Genomic DNA, 21,378 nt, shown 5'->3' on the forward strand with positions numbered 1-21,378 from the left:
GTGAATTATTTATAGCTATTGATGTAATCTCCCTATAGATTTTCATAAATTTCAAATATGACATTGAGAAGAAATTGAACTTTATTCTTTATAGTCTGGCAACAGATTTATTAAGTATTGCGCAACAGCACAGTTTATTGCACAACAGCAAGAAATCTTTAATTGAATATAAATTCAATTCATATAACCGATTTCAAGTTCTTTGACTACATTTATTCAGAAACTATAATATGTAAAATATTTAATTACAATCCAAATACAGACCTGTATCAAGCTTGAATATTGTGTCCATTTTTGCCCCAACTGTTCAGGGTTGGACCTCTGCGGTGTATCCAGCTGCGCTCAGCGAATCAGTTTATTTCTTAATTAAGAACTCCTTTTTCATTCATAAATTACTTTAAACTTGGAAATATAATTTTGCTTGGAGTTATAGTTTCTAAAAAAGTATTGTCATTGAAAGAGTTGACATGTTGCAATGTACATTTATTCTACATAGTTCTATGGTACCAAATCAAAAGTTTATATAAAAGAAAGAAGTCAAAGGTTTTCCATCACAGTTTAGTTACATACATTTTTTTTGTACCTGAGGTCGTTGAATATAGATCATTATATAAATAAGGAGATGTGTTATGATTGCCAATGAAACAACTATCATCCATACTTACCAGTAACAAACAACATTTGCAGAGTTGAATAAAATACAGTTGATAACATTTACTTATTTCTAAAAAGAAAATGCCTAACTATTTTAAACAGTATTTGAATATCAATTATATGGTCATTTTTATAAACTTCCGGTTACAAAACTTTGAATTTTTCGAAAAACTAAGGATTTTCTTATCCAAGGAATAGATTACCTTAGCCGTATTTGGCACAATTTTTTGGAATTTCGGGTCCTCAATGCTCTTCAACTTTGTACTTGTTTGGCTTTATAACTATTTTGATCTGAGCGTCACTGATGAGTCTTATGTAGACGAAACATGAATCTGGCGTATTAAATTATAATCCTGGTACCTTTGATAACTAATTTGACTATAAACATAGATAAAAAAGGTACAAACTGGATATAATGCACAAGTTCATAAACAAGTGAGAACAAACGCCTTCATATAGTGCTCAGAATATGACATTCATAAAACTTGTTCAATATCATTAGAGAACTCTAAATCTTAAATACTGAAAGCCACCTCTGATAAGTACACTGTACTATGCAAGGTAATGATATAACTGGACTAAAAATACACACAACCTGTAATTAACTGCCTTTACAGCGCTTTCGCGCTTTGATTGTCATAACTCCATAAGATTTATCGATCACCTTACTAATGAAATGGACCCGTCAAAACGTGGTAGATGCCAAGTCCAGATGAAGAGATATTTACAATTTGGAATTTTCTAGTTTCATAGATTCATAGATTGAAAAAAAAAGTACATTCTGTTGGATATCATAATCAAAACTAGGTATGCATGACAAATGATGAAACCATTATCCTCGTCTTTCCAGTGGACGAGTCTACTACGTGTGTTGACACTCGACGGTCCACCGTGTTTGCAATTTTATTTCACATGTTTTCGAAATATTAAGATAATTTTTCGCAATGTTTCCTGAAAATTGATAAATATCAAAACAACGAAGAGCTGTTTGTTTTTGTTCGTATAATGACGATTTAATGTCATGTTTGTCTGTGATGACCCCCCTTTTCGGGATTCTTGAGAATTATAGTTATCTCATACAGCATGAGGATGACACATATCAACTGAGCAATAATGTTTGGGACTTAGTTGTAAGAAATGAAGACAAAGTAACATTATGAAAATATTTTTAGTAAGCTGAAATATATATTTAATTTTTACATGTTTATGTCTTGTATTAAAGATATTTTATTTCTTTCCCGTTTTTCAACATTTGCGTCTGGAAAGTTGAAATGTTTTAATTGAATGGTTAAATTTAAATTAATTATGATAATTGTTAAAATTAAATCAATAAAGGAAATTATTGCCCAGTTACAAACACTACCAGGGGATAATTTCTTTTTGAGTTATATGTTTCAGCACATGTAAATTTGACCCCAACTTTAGCCTGGTAAACGTGTTGTCTCCTTGTGAAATATAAAACAAATGACTTTCTGCTAAAGTCTTTTATTGATATAAAGTTAAAACCTTCTTACTTCTCACTAGACAACACTCCTGTCAGGTTTAATTCTTGTATATATGTGGATGAAAAATAAAAGTCCCCAAAACATTAACATGGCAGCAATTGCTTTTACAGCCTTTAAGGCTTTGATTAATTTTACAGATGTTACAGTCCACAGCCAGTATAGGTCCAAGGAGTGTGTATGTCTGTGGTAATACAACCACAACCTCTGGTCTAACAGTAAGTATGTACATGTATACAGATGTTACAGTCCACAGCCAGTATAGGTCCAAGGAGTGTGTATGTCTGTGGTAATACAACCACAACCTCTGGTCTAACAGTAAGTATGTACATGTATACAGATGTTACAGTCCACAGCCAGTATAGGTCCAAGGAGTGTGTATGTCTGTGGTAATACAACCACAACCTCTGGTCTAACAGTAAGTATGTACATGTATACAGATGTTACAGTCCACAGCCAGTATAGGTCCAAGGAGTGTGTATGTCTGTGGTAATACAACCACAACCTCTGGTATATCAGTAAATATAAAAAGAAGATGTGGTATGATAGCCAATGAGACAACTCTCCACAAGAGACCAAATGACACAGAAAGTATATATACAGCATAAAACAAAACACTAGCATGTCAGTTCAAAGTAGATTAATAGACCTATAAATCTCTCAGTCAAGGTCCTGGAACTTTGGAATTTTGAACAGGAAAAGTATGTATGTTTTATATGAAGACATTCTTTATACAAAATGAGAGTATGTTCTTTGTATTAATGTGACCTTTTCAAAAAATGGAAACACAAGATATTTTGCATTAGAAACAGGACCTATTAGTTGAAAAAGATTTCTTTGAATTTTAGGTAACCCTATCAAGAGATGGAGGCACAAGCAATTTTGTTTAAGAAGCAGCAGGACCTACAGTATTAGTTGTATAGATATATTTTATACTTTAGGTGACCCTATCAAGAGATGGAGGCTCTGGAGATTTTGCATTGGAAGCAGGAGCTCTGGTTTTGGCTGATCTTGGTTGTTGTTGTATAGATGAGTTTGATAAGATGGGAAATCAACATCAAGCTTTACTAGAAGCCATGGTAAGTAGTGCATGGGTGTTTTATGACCTAAACTATCTATGATAGTTTAGCACATTCAGTTTAATCATGGAAAGTTACAATTTTTCTAATTTTTATGCCCCCTTAGAAGACAAAGGGGGCATTAAGGTTTACCTTGTCCGTCAGTATGTAGGTCCCAAAATTGGTTTCCGTTCTCTAACTTAACTTTACCTCAACCAAATATTATGAAACTTATCCACATTGTTTATTACCATTAAACACAGATCATGTTCAAATTTGGGTAGCTTCACATTCACTGTTCTTGAGTTATGTCCCTTTATAAATGGAAAAATTATTGAATTTGCCGTTTCCGCTGTCTAACTTTACTTTGCTTCAACCAAATAATATGAAACTTATTCATAATGCTTATTACCACCAAACACAGATCAAGCTAGAACTTGGGTGGTGTTACTTTGAGTGCTCTCAAGTTATGTTCCTTTGTAAATTAAAAAAATGTTGATTCTGCTGTTTCCGCAATCTAACTTGACACTCAACCAAATGTTATGAAAGTTACACACAATGCTTATTGCCACCTAACAATCAGATCAAAATTGAATTTGGTTGGGGCCACTTAAGGGTTCTTACCTTGACAGAGTCAAAAAGCGAGACATAGGTATGCTGTTTCCGAAAGCAGCAGTGTCAACAATGTATTAGTTTGTGATTAGGTCAGTTTATGGGGAACCACTAGTGGTAGGTCAGTGATATTTGGTATGCAGTTGTATTAGCATTGGCACATCTCAATGGAAATTATTTGGCCCCACCCCCTCAGTCATGGTCTATTGACTTTGAAACTTTAGTTTACATGTGTAAGTTTGTGATTAGGTCAGTTTATGGGGTAGGTCAATGATATTTGGTATGCAGTTGCATTAGCAGTGACACTTCTCATTTTCATGGAGATTATTTGGCCCTGCCCCCTCAGTCATTGTCTATTGACTTTGAAACTTTTGCTTAGTTTACATGTATTTGTTTGTGATTAGTTCAGTTTATGGGGAACCACTAGTGGTATGTCAATGATATTTGATATGCAGTTGTATTAGCATTGGCACATCTCATTTCCATGGAGGTTATCTGGCCCTGCGCCCTCAGTCATGGTCTATTGACTTTGAAACTTTTGCTAAGTTAACATGTATTAGTTTGTGATTAGGTCAGTTTATAGAAGTAATAGTGGTAGGTCAATGATATTTGGTATGTAGTTGTATTAGCATTGGCACACCTGTACCTTCAGTCATGGTTCATTGACTTTGAATATTTTGCATAACTTACATGTTAAAGTTTTGCTAATTTAATATCAACATTTGCATTTTACTATCAAAATAACAAAAATCCTAGACATATCTCTGTGTTAACAGTTTATTAAATGGAAGAATTGCTTAATTTGTCATATATGTGGCGGCATCTGTGTCCCATGGACACATTCTTCTTTTATTTTTGTCTGATAAAAATTTTATTATTCAAATATATTTGTCATTTAAAAAGTGAGGGAAGGGGGGTCTAGAATAAATTTAATATGATAATAATGAACTTTTTTCTTTGTTTTAGGAACAGCAAAGCATAAGTATAGCAAAAGCAGGGATTGTATGTAGGTAATTGAGAATTTTAAATAATGCTGAGTATAGTTTTATTATGATTAGAACATTATTGAAGTAATTAAACCATTTTCTAGACATTTTGGCCACTGAACTTTTTCAGTTTCTCAATTATCCTTCAAACTTACATAGTAAAATGTTTTCCACATTGGAACTTCTACACAAGAATAAATAAAACAGTCATATTTTAAGTGTTGAAAAATTGTAGCTTTTTCATTAAAAAAAACCCAGCATTTTAATACTCAACAATACATACATGCTTGTCTGTTACTAGTTCAAATAATGGTCAAACAAGTGTTTTCTGTTGGTCTGTTGATTTTAAGAAAATAGAGAATTCTTCTTGTCATATCATTACTGATGTAACACTTATATATAATGGTATTTTTAAAAAGGCTTTTTCTTTTTTTTTTTTCTTCAAAAGTAAAAGACCGTGTTCTCTAAATCTTTTTTTCCCTGGTGGTCCTTAGAGAAAATCTGCTGGTCCTCACTATTATATCTATTACAAATTTCCAAAATTGTGTCAGTCCTTTGCAATTTTAGGTGGTCAAAACCTTCGGACCACCACTTTTCTTGAACTCGCACAGTTCTGCTGACAGGTTAGTGGAAATTGAGGGCATGTTACAGTTATTGAACTGTTCATAATGCAAACGACCTTGTTGACTGGATAGTCAAAGAGACCAAGCAGGATATTGTTAACCAAGTTATTATTTAATGGACTCAACGAATTGTTAGGCTTCAGATGAAGACCATAATATATCAATGAGTCAACTCTCTATATCTTGATGGCTTAAAGTGGACATTACAAAACTGACTAATAAAGATTACATAACATTATGATTTTGTTATGAATCCTACTTTGTGCATCATAATAAAATTGAGAATGGAAATGAGGAATGTGTCAAAGAGACAACAACCCGACCAAAGAGCAGAAAACAGCCAAAGGCCACCAATGGGTCTTCAACACACACAGAAAATCCCGCACCCGGAGGCGGGCTTCAGCTGGCCCCTAAACAAAAATGTGGACTAGTTCAATGAAAATAGACGTCACACTAAACTCCAAAACATATAAATGAACTAAAATTAAAAAACATACAAGACTAACAAAGGCCAGAGGCTCCTGACTTGGGACAGGTGCAAAAATGTGGCGGGGTTAAACATGTTTTGTGAGATCTCAACCCTCTCTCTATACCTCTAAATATTGAAATGATTTTAAATGGCGATATTGTAGATTTATCATTTGATAATTATTGCTTCCCAGTAACAGTGTTCTTCCAACTAGAGTTATCAGTTAAATTTGCCTTATTATCCTCCTCAGGGTTAAGGTATCTTAGTGTGAGGTAGATTTAACATTGAAGTGTAATTTAAAAATAGTGTGACCTAGATTCTTTTGTTCAGTGAGTTTGATCAAGGTAGGTTGATGAAAACATTTATGATATCATATTGCTTCTTCTCTACTGAATTTGTCGATAATAAACTAGGTATTTTTGCCTAGATACAAGAATCCCATCACAAATGAGAATCTAGATAATACTATCCATGATTATTTTTTTTCCAGTTTACCAGCCAGGACATCTATAATAGCAGCAGCCAATCCAGTTGGTGGCCATTATAACAAGGCTAAAACAGTGTCCGAGAATTTAAAGTAGGTGGTCTTTTTAACAAGACTAAAGCAGTATCAGAGAATTTACAAAAATTTGTTTTTATGTATAACATGTATAAATTTATAATTTACATTCAAAATTATTGTTGCTTTTTTTTTTGTATCAATACTCTCTATAAGTTGCTATATAATTGAGGTCAGTTGTAGTAGAGTCTGTCGGAACTCTTTAATTGGTGTACAGAAGAACTGAAGCTCAGTAAAGCACAACATTTTAAGTATATTAAGATGTGTAAAACTGTAAACAGTTCCAATTTATGGTGATAAATTTCGTCATGTGTTATAGTGAATAAAGTTTCATCAGTCTGAAATAGGAAGCTTTTGTGTTTCTTATATAAAACTTTGATGTAAAGTTGTTTTTTATTTTTGTAGAATGGGGAGTGCCTTGTTATCCAGATTTGACCTGGTCTTTATTCTGTTGGATAAACCAGATGAGGTCTGAACTATTTTTTAAGGAATAATGCATATTGATATGTATTTGCCAAAAAAAAAAAATGTGTCTTTTGAAAAATATATTATTTACACGAATAGGGGGAAAGCAAATTTAATAGAGCGAAGGAGCAGCATGGCAACAAAAATTATTAAATAAAACAAATCAAAGAAACATAATCAAAACTGGGTACAGAAAAAGAAAAAAAGAAACAAATATCCTTCAAAAATTACACAGAAAATAAAAAAATAATCCATATGAACTTCACTCATACATGAGGTAAACTAAAGTAGTAGTACCTATGATCATAAAGTAATCCAGTGATTGACAATGAACGAGGAAAGAGAACAGGATTAGATTATAACTAATTATAAATTGTAAATAAAAACTGATATATTGATGGGGAATTATTGCATGGATTTATATCTCCAAAAGTAAAATAAAGTTATCATCAGGATAAACAAACTGTACGATCATTTGCTATATTTACAGTTAATTGTTAAAAGAACAAAGGCAACACAAGAGATTTTATTGGCACGTCAGCCCCCCCCCCCCCCCCCCCCCCCAAAAAAAAAACAAGAAAAATGTTGAAAATACAGAAGCCAGATATTTTCATTTTCAATTTTAACAATGTTTATTTTCAGATGTTTTGATTTTTCAAAAGTGTATAAGATCTAGACTTATTTGAATACAAATAATATATTTGAATTACACATTAGTTTAGGCCATATCTGCCAACCTTTTGTAGCTACACAGTGAAAGATCTCCCTTTTTCCAGCTCCACTAAGGGGAGATAATGCATGACAACCTTTTTTCATTCAGAATTTTGTAACAAATGCATCAAATTTAATTATCTGTAGATGGATTTAATTAGTTAAAAGAATATCATGAATTTGAGGTGTTGCCTCTTGAACATTCCTCCATTTTGATATTTGTACAAACTAAAATTAGCAAAATAAAAAATTAAATGAAGGCAAAAGGGTATTGTGTTTTGTAATAATTATGAATATGATATCTAACAGGAAATGGACAGTATGTTATCAGACCATGTGATGGCTTTACATGCCGGACAAAGTAGGTCAGTAAAAATTATCAACTTATCTGACCTATAGGGTCAGTGTGAACTATCTACACCTTTTGGTGTCTTATCTTCATTGCATTAACACTGCCACAATGGTAGTATGTATGCATAGAGTTTGAATGGTTATGGGAAATATTCTTTATAAAGCACAAAAATGTCAGTATTCACCTCTGAAGCTAACAAAACCTTTAAATAGACTTATTAAGAAGGGATATAGTTACGATACTGTTGTCAGGTCATTAAAGATTGCATATTTTGGCGTTAATATTGATTCACTTATAGGGTCTTTGCATCGGAACTAAACACATTTGTTTAAAAACCAGTTGTTGGCATGACACGGGTTATGTTATTCTCATATATGTTATGATGGTATGATACTAAACCCCTAACGGGAAGGATTGTGCCTGATATTCATATGATGAAGACATAATCTTTCAATCAGTTAAATTGAAGTCTGGAGCTGGCATGTCAGTTAACTGCTAGTAGTCTGTTGTTATTTATGTATCATTGTCATTTTGTTTATTTTCTTTGGTTACATCTTCTGACATCAGACTCGGACTTCTCTTGAACTGAATTTTAATGTGCGTATTGTTATGCGTTTACTTTTCTACATTGGCTAGAGGTATAGGGGGAGGGTTGAGATCTCATAAACATGTTTAACCCCGCCGCATTTTTGCGCCTGTCCCAAGTCAGGAGCCTCTAGCCTGTGGTAGTCTTGTATTATTTTTAATTTTAGTTTCTTGTGTACAATTTGGAGTTTAGTATGGCGTTCATTATCACTGAACTAGTATATATATATTTGTTTAGGGGCCAGCTGAAGGATGCCTCCGGGTGCGGGAATTTCTCGCTGCATTGAAGACCTGTTGGTGACCTTCTGCTGTTGTCTGTTCTATGGTCGGGTTGTTGTCTCTTTGACACATTCCCCATTTCCATTCTCAATTTTATTACTACTAGGGCAGGCTATTACAGAGACTTTAGAAAATTCATTTTTTGTTTCTTTGCTAAGTATTTAACATTTAGGAACAGCAATGACAGATCTGCTCAGAAAAAAAATATGTCTGGATGGGATCATCCTGAGTATAGTATATTTTTAGCTCACCGGGGCCCAAAGGGCCCCATGTGAGCTTATGCCATCACTTGGCGTCCATCGTCGTCATCGTCTGTCGTGGTAAACTATTTAAAAAATCTTCTCTGAAACTACTGGGCCAAATACCTTCAAACTTTAACTAAATGTTCCTTAGGGTATCTAGTTTGTAAATTGTATCTGAAGTTTTGATCCATCGACAAACATGGCCGCCATGGCTAAAAATAGAACATAGGTGTCAAATGCAGTTTTTGGCTTATATCTCAAAAACTAAAGCTTTTAGAGCAAATCTGACAGAGGATAAAATTGTTCAATTGGTCAAGATCTATCAGCTCTGAAATTTTCAGACAAACCGAACAACCCATTGTTGGGTTGCTGCCACCGAATTGGTAGTTTTAACAAAATTTTTGCAGTTTTTTGTTATTATTTTGAATATTATTATAGATATATATAAACTGTAAGCAGCAATAATGTTCAGCAAAGTAAGATCTACAAAAAAGTTCATATGACCAAAATTGTCAATTGACCCCTTAAGGAGTTATTGCCCTTTAAAGACAATTTTACACAATTTGTTCATTAAGTTTGCTAACATTTAAAAATCTTCTCCTCTGAAATACAGGTGAGCGATTCAGGCTCTTGAGAGCCTCTTGTTCACTAATGCTTTACATATTATCCTAATTTAATGATGTCACATGACATCAAGATAAAGCTTAGTGTACATTTTCTTAAGGGTCTGGTTTTTTTTTTTCATTTAAAATTATATAAAAAAAGTATCATACAAACTTTTATTTTTGTTGAATTTACAGGGCCATAGAAGCACCAAAATATACCTTCTGGACGTTCTTCTTCAACCAAAAAAATATAAGAAACAATTTAATTGTATAAGAAGTCAATTGCTACTAGACTTTCGCGTTAAAAACATTTACCAACCATCCTAACACTCTATGACAGGTGGTTTAAATGTATTTCATGGATGAGTGAATTGTATTTCCTTTTTTCAGAGCTTTGAGTGTAACTGTAAGAAGACAGAAAGTAAGTATGACATAGGTGATTAACAAATCATCAGTATTCTATTATAATGTGAATAAAAGGAGATGTGGAGTATACATCAGTAAGGCAGCAACTCTGACAAAAATAGCCGAAAGACGTCTTTTTTCAACCGTATGTGCATATATGACAGGCTTTGCCATTTCACAATACCAATTTTCCTTACATTCCACCTGCTTTATGCTAACATTAGTTTATCTTTATCAATGGGCTAATAAAATTCACAAGTTGATCATTTGGAAGAAATGAATAAAAAAACCAATTTGATAAAGTGATCTCTTGGATAAGTACAGTAAAATATGCAAAATCCTTGAGTAAGGAAAACTAGTACACTAATAATAGCAGCATCTCCATAAGCTTAAACAGCATTAAAGGGTAAACTAAGAGACTATTAGTCATGATGATGTGTCTAAGCAAGTAGATTCCCTTAAGTTGACTAAGATTGTTAAAATTCATCTCTTGGGGTGTACCAGTAATAAGGTTATTTACCCAACATAATTGGAGGATTATCAAATCTTGAGCATAATGATTAAAATGTTCAGAGTTCAAATTTTTTACAATGGCCATTTATGTTTATCCAATACCAATATCACAGTGATATACAATGTAGCCTTTTTGTGCTGAGGCAGCGTTGAGCAAACACCAATCAATCAATCAGTCCATACCAATATCAAGAAAATCAGCAGAGGAAAGTATCTGCTGCAATAGAAGATTATAAATCAATTATGAAACTTAAGTACACTTGTTTAAACTGAATACATACCTGGCCTAGTAATTTCTTTGATTACGAGTGTGTCCTTTCTAATAAGCCATTGCTATGCAGAAGACACAAGGTACACTAATATCTTTCTATTCTAACGTAGTCTAATGATGTGTATTTTGTAGGATGACAGTATAAACGAGTCTATATTGTTAATAGAATCAGACAAACCTCTCAGTGATAGGTTAAAGACACCAAGACATGAACCATTTGATCCCATACCTCACCAACTACTTAGAAAGGTAAGCACAAACCTCTCAGTGATAGGTTAAAGACACCAAGACATGAACCATTTGATCCCATACCTCACCAACTACTTAGAAAGGTAAGCACAAACCTCTCAGTGATAGGTTAAAGACACCAAGACATGAACCATTTGATCCCATACCTCACCAACTACTTAGAAAGGTAAGCACAAACCTCTCAGTGATAGGTTAAAGACACCAAGACATGAACCATTTGATCCCATACCTCACCAACTACTTAGAAAGGTAAGCACAAACCTCTCAGTGATAGGTTAAAGACACCAAGACGTGAACCATTTGATCCCATACCTCACCAACTACATAGAAAGGTAAGCACAAACCTCTCAGTGATAGGTTAAAGACACCAAGACGTGAACCATTTGATCCCATACCTCACCAACTACTTAGAAAGGTAAGCACAAACCTCTCAGTGATAGGTTAAAGACACCAAGACATGAACCATTTGATCCCATACCTCTCCAGCTACTTAGAAAGGTAAGCACAAACCTCTCAGTGATAGGTTAAAGACACCAAGACATGAACCATTTGATCCCATACCTCACCAACTACATAGAAAGGTAAGCACAAACCTCTCAGTGATAGGTTAAAGACACCAAGACGTGAACCATTTGATCCCATACCTCACCAACTACTTAGAAAGGTAAGCACAAACCTCTCAGTGATAGGTTAAAGACACCAAGACATGAACCATTTGATCCCATACCTCACCAACTACTTAGAAAGGTAAGCACAAACCTCTCAGTGATAGGTTAAAGACACCAAGACATGAACCATTTGATCCCATACCTCACCAACTACTTAGAAAGGTAAGCACAAACCTCTCAGTGATAGGTTAAAGACACCAAGACATGAACCATTTGATCCCATACCTCACCAACTACTTAGAAAGGTAAGCTAATTGTAAGGCCTTAAATAAATGGAATCAATGATTTTTTACTACCGTCTTTTGGTGTGTATAAAACGCACTCTTGCATAGTATGCACCCCCTTTTTCACCCTTGAAACTTGAGAAAAAAAGTTTCTTCTTGTGCTTAACACGCAAGGACTTTCTGGAAAAATCCCAACTTGAAACTCAGCAAAATACGTCCATTGAAAAGTGATGTTTTTCAGTACCAAATTGAACTCCAGTCCTGGTTTAATACAGGATAATGAAAATATTGTTGCAGAATAAATAATTTAGCATTAACGATGTTTGATTTATTATTGTTTCCACAGATGTGTCTGATTGGGAACAACAGGAAGTGTTAAATCGGGAAGTTGTTTAAATGCAAATCGCAGTCGGTGAATCTTGAGTGGAATACAGAATCATTACAAATATTTTTAACTACACAATAAATACATAAATCGTAATATTTATGTTGATAAATTAGTGCTGAAATAAATATTAATCTCTGCTCATTTTATTTATTGTTTGATGGTACTCATTGAATCGTTTAATCCAGATTATCACACCCTTATTGACTTATTGAATATTAATTAGGAAGTCTAATCGTTGTCAAAACAAATCAATTGACAGATTAATTTTGTTCCATAATCAAATTCGTACAGTTTAAAATGGCATTGACATGTCTGCAATTAGGATTTATATGAAGGTTTTTTAAAAAATATTACAAAGTAAAAAGGGGTTTGAAATCATCGCTTTATTCAACTTTACAATGTTAAAGGAAAGTCACATGACGTGATCACCTGATACTACGAAAGTAAAAAAACAATGGCGGTAGCTATCATCAAACGGGCGTATTTTATTCAATTTTCATACATTTACCTTCTGTATTCCTTGTTAGAACACATATACACAGTAATAAGTAAACTCGAGAAACATCTACAATAATTGGTCATTGACAGAATCCTTCATCTCTAATTTGGACATGATCAAATGCAACTTCCAGGTGACAACGGAGAACACAAGAAAACGCAAAAAACAACTATTAAAGCATTTAAATGATTTTTATTGTCTCGCCTTGACGGAGTCAAAAGCGAGACATAGATATGCTGTTTCTGGCGGAAACGGCGGTGGCAGCGTCAACAATGTATTAGTTTGTGATTAGGTCTAGTTCATGGTGAACCACTAGTGGTAGGTCAATGATATTTGGTATGCAGTTGTATTAGAATTGGCACATCTCATTACCATGGAGATTATTTGGCCCTGCCCCCTCAGTCAAGGTCTATTGACTTTGAAACTTTTCATAGTTTACATGTATTTATTTGTGATTAGGTCAATTTATGGGGAACCACTAGTGGTAGGTCAATGATATTTGGTATGCAGTTGTATAAGCATTGGCATATCTCATTTCCATGGAGATTATTTGGCTCCACCCCCTTAGTCATGGTCTATAGACTTTGAAAATTTTGCTAAGTTAACATGTATTAGTTTGTGATTAGGTCAGTTCAAGGGGAACCATTAGTGGTAAGCCAATGTTAATAGGTGTTCAGTTGTATAAGCATTAGCACATCTCATTTCCATGGAGAATATTTGGCCCTGCCCCCTCAGTCATGGTCTATTTACTTTGAAACTTTTGCTTAGTTTACATGTATTAGTTTGTGATTAGATCAGTTTAAGATGAACTGCTAATGTTAAGTCAATGATATTTGGTATGCAAATTTATTGGCATTTGCAAGTATCATTTCCATGGAGATTATATTGCCCCACCCCTGATCATGGTTCATTGACTTTGAAACTTTTACATAGTTTACAAGTTAATGTTTGTGTTTAGGTTTGTTTAAAGGGAACGACTTCTAATAAGTCAATGATATTTGGTATGCAGTTGTATTAGCATTGGCACATCTCATTCCATGGAGATTGCTTAGCCATATTCCTTCAGTCATGGTTCATCGACTTTGAATATTTGCATAACTTACATGTTAAAGTATTGCTATTTTAATTTCAACATTTGCATTATCAAAATTACAAAAAGGCGAGACATATCTCTGTGATAACAAATCAGATACAAAAAGGTAGAAATATACATGTAAAACAAATAACATTAAAATTTATGCTACGAAAATATTTTCCTCCAGACCACCTGGTTTCTTGGTCGGAATTCGGCCTGAAAAAAGTCTAAAGAACAGTGTAGCTATACATAAAACACAACCTCTTTCCAGAAATCATTCCCAGGGTAAAAACCTGCGTACTATACACACCAAAAGACAGTAATGAAATTCTTAAGTCTATATACTATGTAATTTTGTAATAACAAGCATTTATGACATTCAGTTTGTCAAATATGTGTTACTGAGTTTGAACTGAATTTTGTAGCTGTTATTTCTCTATTCTTAAACCTACATTTTCAGTCAAAAAGTGAATGAATACAATGCTTCAAAAGTTTAATAGTATGAATCTTTTGATTTCAGTATATTGGATATGCCAGAAAGTATGTTCATCCAAAGATCAGTCCTGAAGCTGCCAAGGTCTTACAGGTATTTATATAAAGTAATACTGGTCTGCTAAAATCGTTTTTGTCAAGATGGTCAGTAAATGTGTTACTGACGGCTGTTATTTTACAATATTTGTATTGTAATGGAAAACCTGATAATCGATTTATCAAATTGTATTTGTGTTGTTTTCATGATTAAAAAAATAGCAGTTCTTTGTTTTACAAGCCAACTGGAAGAAGATGTGATAAGTTTTGGGTAAGGTAATTTATATGACGGTAGTAAGTCAGGGTCAAAATTATTAAGTCCTGTAAAACGCATTTTACATTGCAAAGCTGTGATATAGGATTTTACTAATCAGCAGGAGGATACAAGCACTGGGAAGACCAATAACAGGAGCGGTGCGTGTATTTAAACAGCCTTTATTTTATCATTTATAATAACTAAGTGGAAGTATGCACCTTGGACTTATACAAATTTCATGACAGTTGACCCCTGAAGCTGATCTTCGTTACATATGTGTATCATGATGACTTACAGATCCAGTTTTGGTTGACTGACTTTTAGTGATAAGGCTGCCGGAAGAGTCAATGGCATGTACCAACTCATCTAGCTACTGAAATAAATGAGGAAACAATGTAAAAAGTAGTCTTTTGAAAATTTTAACTCTATTTATTGATATTGATATATTCATTTCACAGGAGTTCTATCTTGAGCTAAGAAAACAGCACCAAACACAAGACAGTACACCCATCACAACAAGACAACTAGAATCCCTTATTAGATTGACAGAATCCAGAGCTAGATTAGAATTGAGAGAATTAGCTACCAAAGAAGATGCTGGTGATGTCATAGAAATTATGAAATACAGGTAAATTTTAAAGTTCAATGAAGGTCAGTTGTAGTGAAAAACACTGAAGTACACCTAACTATATGAGTGCACTGCAAATGTTTGGAGATTAATCACAGGAAAATATGAGATTTATTCTTCATGAACATTGAATTGGAGATTAATCACAGGAAAATATGAGATTTATTCTTCATGAACATTGAATTCCTTTAATACCATGCTGACTTCAGTTGATTGACAGTCAGTAAGGAAATTTAAAATAAAGATTCAAGATGTTTACATTGGGAAAAATATGTCACTTTTTTTGCCAGTCTTTAACAGATTTATTTATACAATTGTCAACTGCAAAATTCTCTTGGAATTCATGGTAAGCATCCAAGTAAGATACAATATCAAGTGAGTTTGACATAGACATGAACATTAACAGATACTGTTATAGTTGGAGTAGTATTTCAAATAAAAACAAAAGCATACAAAATGGACTCATTATATCTTCTTTGTTGTAACTTGCTGTAAAGTGGAAAGTTTTTGTGGGAGATTTATTTTCGCTTATTTCCTATTTACGATAAAATCGTGAAGAAAAAAAATCCCTCACATAAATCGTAAAGGAATATTACAGTCCGGGACAAGAAAAATGTGAAAATGAAACCTCATGTACAGGGTTTACTTTTGTAATTACAAAATTTAATCTCAGCTGGGGGAAAAGCTTTACAGTAATCCCAACATATATTTCCCATAATTTTGTATGTACAGTATGGTAGATACATATACAGACCAGTTTGGTGGATTGGATTTTAAACGTTCTCAGCATGGCTCTGGAATGAGTGGTAGATCACAGGTTAGTTCTGTATGTCATTAAGAACAAGACTTATTAATTGGTATGTCAAGAATGTCAATACATACAGCTCTTGTAGATTTAAACAAAGTTTGAAGCTTTAGCACAGTAATCTATTAACAGCAGTTAGAGCTATTATGAAATATCAAGTCAGTATTTATCGTCCACTTTGAAAAATTGGGGTCTATCATTTAAATTGGGCTATTACTTTATTTAAAATAGGTAAGTCCTATAGTATTTTGTTTAATAAGTTATGAAAGTCGTCTACCAAAATTATCTACTGAAGCATAAAGAAAGGGAATAAAATCAAGTCTTTGTAGATATGGAAATCATATAAGGATTATTGTTTTATGAATTATCTTTCAAATTTTTAATGCATGTTTTTAAGATTCTAATTGATATTTTTCAGCCAAAACGTTTTATAGCTGGATTGCAGAGAGTGGCTGAACAAACTTATAACTCTATTTTTACTGTACAGCAAATGAGGCAAATAGCTAAGGTAGTAATTAAAGGATTTACTGTGGATTCATTAGTATCCGTTGGATACCAATTTTCGTGGGTATAGGTGAACCACGAATTAAAATGATCAACAAATTACAAATTTTCTATAGGCTTGTATGCAAAATATCACAAAACCATGAAATTAAATATCCATGAAAATGTGAATATTCCTTAATTCACGAAAATTGGTACCAAAGAAAATAAATGAATCCACAGTAGCGTATTGTGGTTGATATGTTGATAATTAAGTCTTTTAATGAAACTGTGCCATTGGCTTTTAGTCAGCAAAATTAATTGTTGAATGCTGACATTCAAGTTGTAGATCTTTTTCTGCATATGGTGGATTAACCAGCTAAACTTGAATAGCTTGAAGTAATCATAATATTGTACTGGTAACCTGTTCCATGTTTACCATGTTTTTTTTAATTTTTATTTTACCTTTGATTTATACAATGTGTATAAAGTTAGATAAAAAAAAGATAACGAACTTTAAGGAAAATTCAAAACAGAAAGTCCTCTATCAAATGGCAAAATCAAAAGCTCATACACATCAAAACAACTGTCATATTCCTGACTTGGTACAGGCATTTCCTTATGAAGAAAATGATGGATTAAACCTGGTTTATAGCTAGCTAAACCTCTCACTTGTAGGACAGTTGCATAGAATTCCATTATATTGACAAAAATGTGTAAGCAAAGTAAACAGACATAATAGGTAAAAATATATTGATTCAGCAGAACTTAACAATCATTTCAATTTTTATATTCTTTAAATCAATACTTCATACTGTCAAACCTGCCTTAACGGTCACCTCGTTTCAGCGGTCACCAGTCTCTAATGGTCAATTTCTGACCCTCCCAAACATTTTCTCTATATAATTTAACTCAAATTAGCAGTCACCTGTCTAACAGGTCAGCTATTTGTTGCACGAAATCTTCATTTCAACTTTTAACTACTGAAATAATCATGACGAAAAATATATGTGTTCAGTATCAGTCGAAATGAAACACTGAGTTTCCGCAATCGTAGGTGAATTTCTCGTGTTCCACTTCTTTCCGTTTCCAGTGTAAAGTGTTTCACCAACTTATTTCTCCACGAATATTAATATATTTTGAATGTTTTCTTCACGTTTACAGCGCTGGAATCCGCCTTTTCTATTTCACTGGCGCAAGAACCATAACTCTAACAATTGAAAAGACTAAAACAATTTGCCCAGATCCCGACCATAGGCGATATTGGAATCAAAATTTTTTCGGAACCTCATTTCAAAGATCACCTCTATTGAGCGGTCACTTTTGATACTTCCTAACAGTGACTGCTTAATACAGGTTTAACTGTACTGTAAAATAGGAATATTAGAGTTTTAAATGTCCCCTTGGTATCTTCCAACTCTTTCTTTCACAGACTGACAGAAATTTAAAAAAACTAGCATATAGTACCGCTTAAGTAGGGGCCTTCTTGACCTTGTTGTAGGGTATGAATGATTCGTTCATTGTTGAAGACCCTACATCAACTGTCAAGATGAAGAACAGGAATAAAAGCCCTGTTCATTGGTAATTTTCTATGTTTTCTATGTATTGTGTGTGATTTTGTCCCATGTACATTTACTCCATATCCTTTCATTTTCTAGCATATTGACAAATAAATAAGTACTACCATGTGTCTTAATTTTCATACAATTTCATGGTAAGCCGCACAGAATAATAAAGCCAATTAAAGGTTGACATATTGTATAGACAATAGTCTATCGTCCAAGATATTTATGTTGCCTTCTAGATGTCTTTTGGTTATTTTGTTTGTCAGATCACTGTTTTGTGAAGGTATACCCACATCTCCTGTTTTTCATATTCAAGTTTATTTTTCAGGAATGTGGAGTACAAATGCTGGACTTTGAAGGCTTTATTGGCTCTCTTAATAATCAAGGGTTTTTACTGAAGAAAGGACCTAAGGTTTACCAACTTCAAACTTCTGACTTCTGAAAATAGAAGAAGCTTACCGGGTAAGTAATAATCAAGGATTTAAACAGAAGAAAGGACCTAAGGATTACCAACTTCAGACTTCTGAAACAGAAGAAGTTTTAGCAATAATCAATGATTTTTACAATGGAAAGTACAGGTTAACCAACTCCAAAAATATCACTTCTAGACACAAGAAGCTTCATTGATAGTCAGGAATTTTACAACTAAAGGACCAAATATTTATCAGCTGAAGATATCTGACACAAGATTTGAAAAAAGGATGTTAAATTAATGACCAATAATTCTTATGGAGGAAAAGAATGAATATCACCTACAACCTACAGATTCAATACACATATTGTCCAATGCCCAGTTTAAAAGTCTGTTGACAATAATTGTTTACCTAAACAAATCACTCAGAACATCAAATGTGAAATGAAAATGGACCAAATGAAACTCAATACAGTATCTAGTGTATATCAAACATGCACATAAACATTTTTGCTTCACCATTGCATTTGAAAAAGAACATAAAGAACCACAGACTTTAAAAATATTTTTGTTATAAAATATGTATTTCCTATACTTCAAATATCATGTGTATACATTGCATATTTATCTATTATTAGTGTATCTATTTATTCAGCAAAATGTGCATAATACAAATTTCTACTCAAATTTTCCATTAAAATTTCGTGTTTAACACTTCATTAAAAAACATCATTGTATATGATAACCTCTTCATATCTAGAATGTTCAATAACTTTAAACCTAAAAAAGATATACTAAGAGGAGTTAATATCAAACATTGATAATTCAAATATATACCTCAATAGTTGTAACATAGTTGCCAACTAGGCTTCTGTAAAATTGTGTTCAGTAGCCCAGTCTTCTCTTCAGGGCCCTTCACTTAACATTTAAAGCAAAAGCTACACACACAAAAAACTGGTATATTAAAATATTCAAATATATTTATGCTACTCATCAAATATTTGTTAATTTAGATATTCACTCTTCTACCTTATTTTCAGCATAAAAATCTTTAAACACTACAGATTGATTTGATGTTACCATTTAGAATGTTTATTATGTCAAACAGTTCATTTATACTTTTCTTAAATATTTATTACTTGTTTTATTTTGATTGGATAAACTTGTTAGCATATTTTATGTTTTATTTACTTAGTTAAATGTGAATGTGCCCAAACTTTGTCATAAGCCATGGACAAAACAAAAATGCAGCAACAAACAGTAAATGAATCGCTATTTTATGTGTGTTCCTGAAGAACATCAATCTTAAGAATGTGCATCACAGGCATCTATATGTTAAAGTTTGGATTTGATTGATGGGGTTGATTAAAGTTTTATAGACTGTTAATTTTTTTCAGTCTGAGAAGACCAGATGTGGTTATGGGAACTTTTAAGGAATCATTTAAATGTTAAAACAAGCAAAAACAAACACAAAAAAAAACAAATGAAAAGCAAGATAATTAAAGTAAACAAATTTTCTTTATTCACTTCTTTATTCTATTTTCTCTTGTAATAATTATAGAATAACTAATCGAAGAATTCAAATAGAGAAAAATATTCAACGAGTGACCGAACAACACATTAATTCACGAATGCGCGTAGCGCATGAGTTAATTATCAGTGTTGTTCGGTCACGAGTTGAATATTTTTCGATATTTGAATTCTTTGATTAGTTATTCTTTTTATTACATTGGGCAAATGGCTTTTTTATGAAATTAAAGTAGAAAACGTAAGGAACTATATCTTTTTCTACGCATTCACAATTTGTTTTGATCCGACGTTATCGACGTCTTGACAACGCCTATTGTTGTATGACGTCAGAGGAGTGAAATTATCGGTTTTTATTTGACTGGGAAATCAATGTAATTCATTGCTACCAATGTAATAATCTATAATCATTTATCAAAGCTATATATTCACTATAAGTACACATGTATACAATTTAAAATACACATAGATAAGGTAAACACAGAATAGTTTTTTATACGCCCGTTTACGGGACGTATTATGGTATACCGTTGACCGTCCGTCCGTCGTCAACATGTTGGACATTAACTCAAAAACGCTTTTACCAATATGCATGAAACTTTGGTGAATTGTTTATATCTATTGACGTGAGCTCCCTTTCGTTTTTTATAAATTTCGGATGTACCGTTTCTGAATTTTGGAGTTTTATTCATTAAAAAAGGGGGGATTTTCCAGTTTTCGGACAATAATTCAAAAACAATTTCACCAATTTGCAAGAAACTTTAGTGAATTGTTTAATGCTATCGGCATGAGCTCCCTTTTGATTTTTATAAATTTTAGACAATACGTTTCTGATTTATGGGGTTTTATTCGTTACAAAAAGGGGGATTTTCCAGTTTTCGGACAATAACTCAAAAATGCTTTCAGCATATTTTATGAAACTTTGGTAAATTGTTTATATCTATTGTTGTAAGCTCCCTTTTGATTTTTATAAATTTTAGATTTTATGTTTCGGAGTTCCAAGATTTTATTCATAAAAAAGGGGTGATTTTCAAGTTTTTTGACAATATCCATAAAGTGCTTAGAGCAGTTTTCATTAAACTTTGATGACTGATTTATATCTATTAAGATACCTCCCTTTAGTTTTTTTAATAAATTTCTAATAGAACTTTGAGAAGTTATTGAACTTTATTTGTTTAAA

General features: G+C 32.9%; 1 protein-coding gene across 1 annotated transcript in view; it reads left to right on the forward strand.

The window, feature by feature from the left end:
- LOC127704307 (DNA helicase MCM8-like) overlaps nucleotides 1-18,717 on the forward strand; it is a 98,512-nt gene extending 79,795 nt beyond the window's left edge. The window contains exons 17-29 of the mRNA XM_052208317.1: nucleotides 2,297-2,374; nucleotides 3,098-3,235; nucleotides 4,793-4,836; nucleotides 6,395-6,481; nucleotides 6,869-6,932; nucleotides 7,949-8,004; nucleotides 10,093-10,123; nucleotides 11,024-11,140; nucleotides 14,515-14,580; nucleotides 15,237-15,406; nucleotides 16,139-16,223; nucleotides 16,630-16,719; nucleotides 18,588-18,717. Of these exons, the coding sequence (XP_052064277.1) occupies nucleotides 2,297-2,374; nucleotides 3,098-3,235; nucleotides 4,793-4,836; nucleotides 6,395-6,481; nucleotides 6,869-6,932; nucleotides 7,949-8,004; nucleotides 10,093-10,123; nucleotides 11,024-11,140; nucleotides 14,515-14,580; nucleotides 15,237-15,406; nucleotides 16,139-16,223; nucleotides 16,630-16,719; nucleotides 18,588-18,701 (1,140 nt within the window). The 3' untranslated portion in view covers nucleotides 18,702-18,717. The remainder of the gene's footprint in view (nucleotides 1-2,296; nucleotides 2,375-3,097; nucleotides 3,236-4,792; nucleotides 4,837-6,394; nucleotides 6,482-6,868; nucleotides 6,933-7,948; nucleotides 8,005-10,092; nucleotides 10,124-11,023; nucleotides 11,141-14,514; nucleotides 14,581-15,236; nucleotides 15,407-16,138; nucleotides 16,224-16,629; nucleotides 16,720-18,587) is intronic.
- The last annotated feature ends 2,661 nt before the right edge of the window (nucleotides 18,718-21,378 follow it).

Source organism: Mytilus californianus, unplaced genomic scaffold (assembly GCF_021869535.1).
Source record: "Mytilus californianus isolate M0D057914Y unplaced genomic scaffold, xbMytCali1.0.p SCAF_6, whole genome shotgun sequence".
Taxonomy (NCBI): domain Eukaryota; kingdom Metazoa; phylum Mollusca; class Bivalvia; order Mytilida; family Mytilidae; genus Mytilus; species Mytilus californianus.